The sequence below is a fragment of the Panicum hallii genome, chromosome 2, assembly GCF_002211085.1.
Source record: "Panicum hallii strain FIL2 chromosome 2, PHallii_v3.1, whole genome shotgun sequence".
Taxonomy (NCBI): Eukaryota; Viridiplantae; Streptophyta; class Magnoliopsida; order Poales; family Poaceae; genus Panicum; species Panicum hallii.
In genome coordinates, this window is record NC_038043.1 from 55590562 (window position 1) to 55601680 (window position 11119).

At 50.0% G+C, this 11119-nt stretch overlaps 2 protein-coding genes across 3 annotated transcripts; one reads left to right on the forward strand and one right to left on the reverse strand.

Annotated features, from left to right (window-relative positions):
* Positions 1-7231, forward strand: LOC112880452 (DEAD-box ATP-dependent RNA helicase 40-like). 2 transcript variants are annotated; one of them, XM_025945088.1, is made up of 8 exons: positions 1-181; positions 461-1998; positions 2278-2490; positions 3196-3264; positions 3818-4087; positions 4652-5002; positions 5179-5456; positions 5603-7231. In XM_025945088.1, the coding sequence occupies exons 2-8, from the start codon at positions 538-540 to the stop codon at positions 7026-7028; spliced, it is 4068 nt and encodes a 1355-aa protein (XP_025800873.1). In that variant the 5' UTR covers positions 1-181; positions 461-537; the 3' UTR covers positions 7029-7231. The 2 variants fall into 2 exon arrangements, with proteins under 2 accessions (XP_025800873.1, XP_025800874.1); XM_025945089.1 differs by having other exon boundaries at positions 2281-2490.
* Positions 7232-9398: 2167 nt separating this feature from the next.
* LOC112879892 (uncharacterized GPI-anchored protein At5g19250-like) lies at positions 9399-10975 on the reverse strand. The gene is made up of 2 exons (XM_025944314.1): positions 10719-10975; positions 9399-10020 (listed from the first exon to the last, which is right to left on the reverse strand). The coding sequence occupies exons 1-2, from the start codon at positions 10789-10791 to the stop codon at positions 9509-9511; spliced, it is 585 nt and encodes a 194-aa protein (XP_025800099.1). The 5' UTR covers positions 10792-10975; the 3' UTR covers positions 9399-9508.
* Between the last annotated feature and the right edge of the window lie 144 nt (positions 10976-11119).

Genomic DNA, 11119 nt, shown 5'->3' on the forward strand with positions numbered 1-11119 from the left:
AAAAAATCGCGTGCGAGCGCAAACGATTCTTCCCGGTTCCCACTTCCCTTCTCCCCCACCCCGCGGCCGCTAGGGTTTTATCCTGCTCGCCTGCTCGCTGCTCCCTCCTGGCGGAGGAGGCGCCGGAGGCATCGCGCTTCGATCCCCACTCCCGGACCCGTCGATTCCGCCTCTCAATCTGGTAATCCTGGACCCCCGCCCCCTTGCCCGCCGATTCGGCCGCGGTTTTCTCTCTCGAGTTTCTTCGAATTCTTTCTCGGGGGGTTTACGCTGGCCAAGATTGGGTTCGGTGCCTTTGGTGGGCTCGATTGATGTTTGGTGTGGTGGCTTCGTGACTACCGTTGGATTTTTGCTCGGGATTCGTCGGGGTTGGGGGTGGCTGTGAGCTGATTCAGATAGGAAATTTCGCCTCTTTCGGATGTCGAGGACGGATTTGCATGAACCGTTTGCTTGTTTGCAGGGAAATTCCGTCATGGTCGCTGCATAGGTCGGCAGGCATTGGGAGGAGAGGCGAGAAGAGGGCTCCTCTTGCTGGACATGGCGGCTCAGGAGGCGGCTGCGGCCTCTGCGGATGCGTCCGGCCCTCGGTTTGCCCCTGATGACCCGACGCTCCCCGCGCCCTGGAAAGGGCTGATTGACGGCGCGACACTGTACTACTGGAACCCGGAGACGAATGTGACCCAGTACGAGAAGCCCGCTGCTGCGGCGGCAGCACCCCCCTTACCTGCGGGTCCTCCGCCAGCGACCCCTGTGCAGGTTCCAGAACCGGCACCAGGGGCTTCACAGCCTGGCTTGCAGTTTGGCCAAGTTGGGCAGGCAACACACCAGGAGCGACCTGGCCAGGCAGTTTATCCTCAGCCTGTCCAGCTTGGGCGTCAGCAGCAGACTCAACAGCCGGCCCAGCAGCAGCAGTTTCAGCATGTTCCTCAACATCAAGCTTCGTTTCAGCAAGTGCCATATCAGCAACAGCAGCCGCACATGCCAAATCAGCCACCTCAATACCCGAACCCGCAGCAACAGCAGCCGCACATGCCAAGTCAGCCACCTCAATACCCGAACCCGAATCGTCAACATATGCCATACCAGCAGGGTCCTTACATGCAACCCCAGCAGCAACAGCAAGGCCCACCGTATCCATATCAGGCAGACCAACAGCCACTGCCGCAAGCTGCTTACAATCAAGGTCAAGGTCAGCAGCCACCGACACCTCAAGCTGCTTACAATCACGGGCAAGGTCAGCAGCCACCAATGCCACAATCTTCCTACAATCAAAGTCAGCAGCCCGTGATACCACAATCTGTCTACAATCAAGCTCAACAGCCACAAATGCCACATGGTGCTTATAATCAAAGTCAGCAGCCGCAAGGGATGAGGATTCCTCAGAATCAAGTGCAACACCCTCAACAATCTCCGAGCTTTCACCCTGTCCAGACTCCGCAGTTGCCGCAAGTTTCTCAATCTCAAGGACTTCAAATGCCCTCTCAACAAGGTCAACTGCAGCATGGATTGCAGTTCTCTCAGCACGGAAAACAGCCACTGTCACATGGGCAACAAAGTCCGTTGTTGAAGGATGATGATGTGGGAGGTCATGAAGGCAAGAGGACTGGCTTTTCATTACCACTTAGTCAGCAGCGTGGCCAAGCTCCTCTTTCAAACCAGCAGTTAATTTCTAGTCATCAATATCCTGGAGCTGTTAATCAGCCAAATATACCTGGAGTCGGTGGGCCACTATATCCTGCAAAGCATCTTCATGGTGGATCATCTCCTGCTGAGACTAATAACATGGGTTTAATGAACTCACCTGGTCAGATGCATCAAGGTGCAGTTCCAAATCATATTGGTCCATCACCAGTTCGTCCTCCAATGGGTTTCGAGATGGGTAATAGGGATGGTCACTTTGAAAGAGATGACCCTCACCCCTATGGAAGATTTGATGGGGCAAATACTCTCCAGCAGCAGCCAAAGCTTGCTGCTGTCCCACCTTCACAAACACCCCTGGTAATAATCTTTGATACAGCAACTTATCTTAATGAAGTCAAAAGTTCACTCATTATACTACCTAAACTTTTCTGCTACATTATGATGTCGGATGAAAATTATTTCTCCCCACTATATTATTATATGATTGGTATTTGAATGAAAATAATTGAAGAAAATGCTGGCAACAATTTCCATGACTGTTGTTAATGTATCAAATTCTATCTATGTATTCATCCCATCCTAGCCTCATTTCTGAAGTTGTAACCACTAACTTTTGTTTTTCAAAAACTTGTGCAGCAGGGCATGCGAAATGGCCCACCTTATCCTCAGGCAGACAATTTTGGTGGTTATAACATGGCACCTCCACATTCAGTGCCAAATCCACATAATCATGGTCCATTGCCTATCGGAGCTTCTATGAGGCCACCATCAAGAATGTTTGGCCCCCCAGATTTCCCGGGCATATCTTCAGCTGATGCATACCGTCAGCACCATGAAGTCACTGCCATGGTAAGGAGTTTGACTGCATGGCTATATTATTTAACAAAAACTAAAACACATTTCCAACTTTAAATATTCTCCAAAGGCTTCTCACTGTACAAATGAAAATGTTCGAAAAAAATGTTTTCCACATGTGGTTTAAGTGTGTTTGAATAATTTAATGATTTGTTTGCACTGTTGAGGTACTGTTTGATATCTAGCATTTAGAATATATATTTTTTTGTGTCAATATCTAACATTTAGAAGAATTTCTTTTTGTGGCATACCATATCTGACATTTCAAGCATGATATATACATCTGTAATCATGTCAAAATTGCCACTAAAGGAACTGGGCAGAGTTTTAGTCTAATTTGTTATGCATAGAAAATATATATTTGAGATACAAATAGCTCAATATTGTGAGTGATTTTCTCAATATTCATAGTTCATAAAGCATGGGACCTGCAGCTGGTCATATTGTAGTATGGCTTGTTCCCTTATGCGTAGCTCAGTGAAGTTTAGGGTAGGTTTTCAGAATATCTCCTGCAGTGTACAAGTTCTCCTATACTGTCATCTGTTAGTTATTCATAGTTGCACTACTATGCTCCATGCTCTTCCTTTTATACTGTCACCTGTTGAATATTTTTAGCCAAACCACTATACCGACATTTTAAGTTTTCTCTCAATTCCTACAAACTATGACATGCTACCTTGTTCCTTTCAAAATATCCAGGGTGAGAATGTTCCTGCTCCATTTATGACATTTGAGGCTGCTGGATTCCCTCCTGAGATCCTGAGAGAGGTATGTTCTCTTCATTTGAGCTTTTCTACTTGTAGATCCATGGATGCATCATCTACCTTTTTTTCTCTTGTATTTCTTAACGTAGAAATTATTGACAAGGTGGGCCACTGAAAGCGATTTCCTTTTTAAGTGAAAAAATATAGCTTTTATGGTACTGAGCAAATCATATGGAATTGCTCATTGATGTAGCACATGCGATTTTTTGTTTTTGGTGATGCTGAATAACCTAATTTAGTAACTAGTTTCCATCTTCTGGGCACTCTAGTGAAATACTTGTGGCTATTTTCTGCTGACAAGTATTGGGAGGATTGCTGTTCTTTCAGATTATTAAATCTGGCTGAGGCTTCCTGCTTCTTGTCTCTGCCTTTGTGAATCAACAAAGACCCTCCTCTTCATGCCTTGAGTTGCTTAAGTAAGCAGCCATATTCACTTAGGATAGAATTTGATCACTTTCTAGTTGTAAGCATCCGTTTTTTACTTGCCATGGAAAATACCAATTATCTCTGCAGATGTGCATGCACTTATGATACTTGCTCATTTTTTTTCATTTCAGATTCACGCAGCTGGCTTTTTAAATCCCACTCCAATTCAAGCTCAAACATGGCCTGTTGCACTGCAAAACCGGGACATAGTAGCTATTGCCAAGACAGGATCTGGAAAGACACTGGGATACCTAATTCCGGCTTTTATACATTTGAGGAGATGCCACAACAATCCGATGTTGGGTCCTACAGTGTTGGTTTTGGCCCCTACACGTGAGCTTGCTTCACAAATACAAGACGAAGTAGTCAAGTTTGGTCGATCATCTAGAGTCTCCTGCATAGTAAGTTTGGACCTATTATCTTTCGTTATGCTTTGTTTATTATCTTGATGAAGAGAATGATAAGCATTGATCACAGCCAATTATAGTCCTGAAATTATGTGCAGAATTTTTGTCTTGTAAGAAAATGCATAATAGTTATTAGATATCAAAAGTTAATAATGCATTCTATTGGCTTTAAAAGTCTGGTTCTTCACAAAGTTTATGCTTGCTTCACCTTAAAAAGTCAATGGGGCTTGAGCGGCTATCATGGCACTAGGCTGGCCTGTACCACCTGCCTAGTCCTAGCGCCTTTTAGAGTAGTAGTTTGCTGAGCAAATTAAGTGTGATTCTGAACAAAATTAAGTGTGATTCTTAACATCTGTTGGCTGTGATTCTGAGCAAATTAAGTGTGATTCTGAACAAAATTGCTGTTGGCTCTATAAATCCTGGCGGCCTTTCTTGAACCTGTGCCTTGCTCAAGAATTTTGTATCTCATTGCCTTGTAAAATATGTGCATTATTTCTAGTACTATGTGTTTATTTCACATTCCTTACATTGAAATTGCCATTTATACATTTTTCTCAGTGCCTATATGGTGGAGCTTCAAAGGGTCCTCAGCTAAGAGAACTTGAGCGTGGAGCAGATATTGTGGTAGCAACACCAGGACGTCTTAATGATATCCTGGAAATGAAGAAGATTAGCCTCCATCAGGTTTCATTACTTGTGCTTGATGAAGCTGACCGTATGCTTGACATGGGTTTTGAGCCACAGATACGGAAGATTGTGGATGAGATTCCTCGTACTAGACAGACTCTGATGTACACTGCCACTTGGCCCAAGGAGGTTACAAAAATAGCTGGGGATTTACTGAGAGATCCTGTCCAGGTCAACATTGGCAGCATCGATGAACTTGTTGCCAACAAATCCATCACTCAGGTATTCTGGTGAAATGCATATGATTGTTCCGTTTTTGTACTGGATGCTTGCCTTCATTTAGGATGCATATGATTGTTTCTTTTTCTTTGGCATCTAATTTCAATGTGTTGGCCTCTACATTATGTGATCATTTCTTATTTAGGATAATCCATTTAAGCCTCCCTCTATATATGCAGTATGTAGAGGTGGTTCCACCTATGGACAAGCAGCGACGCCTAGAGCAGATCCTTAGAGATCAAGAAAGGGGTTCAAAAATCATCATATTCTGCTCTACTAAGAAAATGTGTGATCAGCTTGCTCGTGGTATTGGTCGCAGTTTTAATGCTGTGAGCATTCATGGTGACAAGTCACAGACTGAAAGAGACAATGTTCTCAATCAGTTTCGAACTGGCAGGGCTCCAATATTAGTAGCCACAGATGTTGCTGCTCGTGGACTTGATATCAAAGATATCAGGTGAGGATGCAAGATATGAAAAACTTAAAAAATATTCTGATGCTCAATATCACCTTGCCTGACACTCATGAATTCTTCATGATATGCTTAGTTTGTTGGTTGTCTTTCCGTTGCTCATTGCTACTGCACAATGTTTTTTTTTTCAGAGTGGTCATCAATTATGACTTCCCAACTGGGATAGAGGACTATGTGCATCGCATTGGGCGTACAGGAAGAGCTGGGGCAACTGGAGTCTCATACACGTTCTTCTCTGAGCAGGATTGGAAATATGCTGGTGATTTGGTGAAACTCTTGGAAGGTGCTAACCAGCATGTTCCTCCACAGCTGCTGGATATGGCTGCACGAGGTGCTACTGGAGGTCTAAGAAACCAGGCTGCTGGAATGAGCCGCTGGGATGGGCCTGGTGGTGGTCGTATTGAACCAGGTATTGGTGGCCCTGTCGGTTATGGTGGAGTTAGGGAGGGCCCTGGAGGTTTTGGCAGTCGTGAGGGCCCAGGTGGATTTGGTGTTCATGAGGGCCCAGGCGGTTTTGGTGGCCGGGATGGCCCTGATGGTTTTAGTGGTCGGGAGGGTCCTGGTGGATTTGGTGGCACGGAGGGTCCTGGTGGCTTTGGTGGCAGAAAGGGCCCAGGTGGCTTCGGTGGCCGGGATGGCCCTGGGTCTGGTAGTTTTGGAGGTAGAGGGGGACGTGGATCTGGTGGTTTTGGCGGTAGAGGTGGAGCAAGCCCTGGTGGCTTCGGTGGTCGTGGTGGCAGGGGTGATTCTCCTGGTTTTGGTGGGCGTGGCAGGGGTGATTCTCCTGGTTTTGGTGGGCGTGGCAGGGGTGACTTCCCCGGTTTTGGTGGGCGTGGTAGGGGTGATTCTCCCGGTTTTGGTGGACGAGGTAGGGGAGATTTCTTTGGTGGACGTGGTGGCAGGGGTCGTGGATTTGGCGGGAGGGGACGTTCTGACCGAGGTCCACATGACCGGTACATCTCAGATGGACGGGGAAGGTATGATAACCGTCGAGGATTTGGCGACAAGGGTAGGGACCGGAGCTACAGCCGCAGCCCGGGTAGAGGCCGATCACGAGGCTATGACAGAAGAAGTGATAGCAGGAGCCTTAGTAGGAGCAGAAGCCGCAGCAGGAGCTGGTCACGTAGCAGGAGCCGCAGCAGGAGCTGGAGCCGTAGTCGGAGCCGCAGCAGCAGTCGGAGTCGCAGCAGGAGCAGGAGCCGTGACCATGGTGCAGCACCGGAACGCAGGCCCCGAGCAAGATCCGGATTCGATGTGCTGCCACCAGCAACTGGGGCAGCCGGACCTGTACCTGTACCTGTATCTGGACAAGCAGTATCTCCTGTTCCTTCACTCGCACATACAGGGTCACTCACTGATACATCTGCAATGTCGCCAATGTCACCCGGTGGACTGGTCCAGCAGGCTGCTGCACCATTAAACAGCATGAATGATGGTAACTTTAGTGGTCCACAAGCTGGCCAACCTTTCCATGGGACTGACGCTGCAATACCCAGCTTTCCTGCTGCCGAAAAATTTCCAGGCTCTGCAGTTCAGCAGGCAGCTCCTGATGTGTAATGAGACTAATATTCACTATTGTACCGCCTTTTTCCCTCTCTCTAGTCCGGTGCACAATTAGGAATGAGTTTCTTGCAGAACAGGGGTAGTTTCAATGAGTTGATGTTTCCTGGAGATGACATGGTTCTGTATGGTCTTGTTTGTGCTAAGAAGCCAAAAAAAAAAGTCATCCGTAATCGTATGAAATTCTTTGTTTGCATGCTCATCTGTTGGTGTCGAAAAATTTGTTTCTTCACTACCATTCTTTGAATCCAATCAGTTTGTGTTACAACTTACGAGCTGTATCAATGTTCCGTTCGGATGTTCCTGACGATGCGCTGCTTAGTTGTGAATAATTGATTTATGCTAGGCATTTGTTTAGCAAAGATGCCAAAAGTCGTGTTTGAATTTTGCACATGCGAATCTTGACTTGGTTTCCCTCTTCGGCTGACTGATATGCGTTCGCACAAAAATTGGGTCTTCTTGCGACGCATCCAAATCGGCATCATCGGACATTGGCGTGACCATGATCGCCATAGCCGTCCTTGGGAACAAGCCCAGACGGCCTCCGTGCTCGGTGCCACGCTGCCGCTCGCATGATTTGTCTGGCAGAACGCCACGAACGAGCAACGCGGTAGCTAGGGAACGGCACGCCCGCTTGATTTGGCCTCACCGTCGGTGCGAGACGTCGCGTGAAGCCTGGCGTTCGGTGGCCAGGGGGGACGGTTCCACTCCTCGGGTGCCTTCTGACCATTGGATCCAATCTGTGCGGCCGCGATAATCGCAGCCCCCGCCCCGCCTCCGTCCGAGAAGAGCGCCCTCGCCGATGCAGGCTGCAGCTCCTCTGCGCGCCAGCGAGGAGACGTCAGCGGCAGCGCTGCTCACCGCGTCGCTGGGCGGCCAGTCGGCCACGGCCTCCGACCCGCGCCAAACACTCCGGAACAAGGCCACACCGCCGCCCAGCACATACTACTGCGATTTGGTGTCATCGGCGAGCGCCGCCGCGACGGCATCACCTGCAGTTCCTGCGCAAAAGATTGGGCTTGATTTCCGCCTCGTCCGCCGCAGCCTCGTCGGCGCCGAGGATCAAAGGGCCCTCTCCAAACGCACTCTTATGATGACGCGGTGCAGATGGATGCGGCGGCCTACTCCTTCGACGCCTTCTTCCGCAACGCAACCGAGAAGAAGGCCGCGGCAGCAGCGGCGGGAGGCGGAGGATGGGGATGGATGCGGCCGCTGCCGGGGGAGGTGACGCCGGACGCGGCTGCAGATTCCCTCCTCGCGACCCTGTTCGCGGGGGTCTCGGCGGTGACGCGGCGTACGCGCAGCCGAGATATCGTGCGGGCGCATGCGGGACCAAACGGGTGCGGGAATTTTTCAGCGCGGGGGATTGGTGAGTCGTATGGTTGGGGCTACGCACTTCCGGCGGAGGACGGCGGCGCTCGGCCGGTGGCTGCAGCGGGCGCCGGACGGGAGAGAGCAGGACCCTGCCTGAACTAGGGGGTTGTATGCAAATAAGTAGGGGTATTTTGCAAATAATCGGGTCGCGGTTAATAGTCGCGATCCAAACTGGGGGGTTAAATGAAAATAGTAGGGGGTATTTCGAAAATAATTGATCGCGATTAATAATCGCCATCCAATCCAGGGGGTGTTCTGAAAAGTTTCCGGCGCGATCCGGTTCTCCACCGCGGCTCGCCGGAGCTCCGCCTCACCAATCCCCCCGCGTGCGTCCCTTCCCTTGGCCTGTGCGTGCGTTCACCCTTCTCATCTCTATTTTTTCCCGTGCTTCTTTATCAGTCTCTCTGTCCCCAGCCGCCCCTCTATCTCGCGGCCTTGCGGCGCCGACTGGGCGAGCGGCGATGCCCTTCGACGCGTCTTCGCCGGTCTCGTCGCCAGCGACGAGCACCCACCAGGTATGGGTGCGGCGAGAATCATCGCAGAAGGCGCACCCGTCCAAGCCCCGCCTCCGCCCCAGTGGAGAGCGCCCCTCCCCAACCTCTCCTATGCAGCTGCTGCGCGCCACCGGCGACGGCATGGCTGCATTGGCTGGCCGCGCTCACGTCACGGCCTCCGACCAGCCACTAGCATCTTCAACGACGATAAAGCCACGTGCCCCTTCCCTCCCCAGCACGCCCGTCAGGGGCAGTCTTGCAGACTTCCAGCGGCTCGTAGCAGCTCGGCGCGGCGACCGGCCGGCCGGTGCTGATCTGGGGGGAAATAGCTTGCTTGGATCATCAGCCAGATCGAGGGCTTGGTTGGATGTAATTGTACGGCACTCGCAACAGTAATGCTGATGGCGTGATGCTCATGGGGAAATCAGTCAGGTGGTTGAGAAAATAAGGGGATCGATCGGTTTCGTAATCAGACTTTTAACGTGCCGTGAGACCTAAGTTCAACTGAAATTCGAATGTTTCATAAAAAAAACTGAAATTCGAATGATACAGAATGAACCACACAAATGCAAGCTGTGCTCTTCTTTGTGTATCAGTATGATCAACCTCTCACTTCATCAGCAAAATTACACATCCTACCAACAAAAGAATCATATGGCTGAACGGCTGAACCGGAGCGGCCCAGTTGGAGCCTGGCGGAGCCGGCGAGTAGTCGCCGGAGCCCGTGCTGGTGCTGAGCACGACGACGACCCAATCCCCCTCGTTGGCGATCCCAACGCCGGAGAACTGGCTGTCGTTCAGGAACCGGTTGTACTGCGACTTGGTGTAGTTGGTGAGCACGACGGCGGGGACGAGCCCCGGCACGCAGGCCGGCATCACCTGGCCGTCCTCGGTCACCGACGCGTTCAGGTGGCAGTGGTCCAGGTACTTGGGGTAGTCCGGGAACTGCTGCTCGGTGCCGATGACGGTGTTGGCGCCAGTGGTGTTGGTGCACTGCTGCCCCTTGAACTGCTTCGCGAGCTGCTCGGCCAGGCACGCCGCATTCTTGTTCTCGGTCAGTGCCGGGACCTTGAGCGAGGATCTGTAGCTGTTGATGCCCTTGAGAAGCTGAGCATCGTTGCCTGGAAACAGGAAGTTTCAGTAGCAAGAAAACGATGTAGAATTTGTCAAGTTTTCAGCCTGACGTTGTCAGGAGATCTTGCCATAACAGTACATTTTTTGTGCACATGAGATCTTGACTTTCATCGTGAATCTCCAAAACATGCGATCGGTGACATTTTCTTTTATAAAAAAACCAATGACGACCAAGTAACAGCTAATTGCTTTCAAAAAAAAGAAACAGCTAATTCATTTGTTTTCTATGCAACAATCAATCACTAGCAACAGTGAGCGATCCATTACTTAAATGCTACTACTGGGTAATGCGATGCAACATGTGCAGCATGAAATCTTATATAAAATTATTGCTCGCTACGCAACGACACCTCTGAATATCAATCAGATCTTGCACGCACCCAAGCACAGAGGCCAACTGCACCAGGATAGCTATACTACCGGACGCACATTGCAGAATAAGCATGGGCAAACAGTACCATCTCCAGAATAAACTAGTGCAGCAACCAAGACAACGCGAGCAAGCGAAGAAACAGAGAAATGGAATTGAAAACAAAATGGCACCGGGATGCATCGGATCCATCGAATTGTACAAACGGTGAACCGCTTCCGAGCGCGATATCGCAATGGGATGCTCTGATTTCAGCATCAATCTACTAGCAACACGAGAAGCAAGAAAAGACAACCGAAGAAGCCATGAGCTTACTGTCAGATCTGGCGCAGTGCAGGAGGGAGGCGGCGAGGAAGAGGAAGCAGAGGAGGGAGATCCTGGAATCCATCTCGCTTTCAGACCAACTGGCTGCTGCCGCGACAGCTTAGCCTGCCTCGAGCGGAAGGAAGAGTGAGGCAGTGGCGGCAGGTATAGGCGGACGGAGGCGCGGGAGGAAGGAGGCGAGTTGCTGTCACCAACCACCGCCCGCCATTCCTTTACGCTTCCTTCCGGCCGGCCTGTCCCAAAAGCGATCGTTAGGTCTTTCTTGTCTTTTTTTTTGTTGCGAATTTTGTTAATAAGCTGGATTCAGTGATTTCTAAGGCCACTTTTACGGTTGCCCTTTGCGGACAATTAGTGAACCAGTCTGCCTACATTTCCAAGTCAAAAAGGTTTCA

What these genes read in the sequence shown, in the direction of transcription:
- LOC112880452 (XM_025945088.1), top strand. Translation starts at nt 538, where the DNA reads ATGGCGGCTCAGGAGGCGGCTGCGGCCTCTGCGGATGCGTCCGGCCCT. An exon ending in CATCTAGAGTCTCCTGCATA is followed by an intron (nt 4,088 to 4,651) that starts GTAAGTTTGGAC and finishes CATTTTTCTCAG; the next exon opens with TGCCTATATGGTGGAGCTTC. An exon ending in CCAACAAATCCATCACTCAG is followed by an intron (nt 5,003 to 5,178) that starts GTATTCTGGTGA and finishes CTATATATGCAG; the next exon opens with TATGTAGAGGTGGTTCCACC.
- LOC112879892 (XM_025944314.1), bottom strand. Translation starts at nt 10,791, where the DNA reads ATGGATTCCAGGATCTCCCTCCTCTGCTTCCTCTTCCTCGCCGCCTCC. An exon ending in GCACTGCGCCAGATCTGACA is followed by an intron (nt 10,021 to 10,718) that starts GTAAGCTCATGG and finishes TCCTGTTTCCAG; the next exon opens with GCAACGATGCTCAGCTTCTC.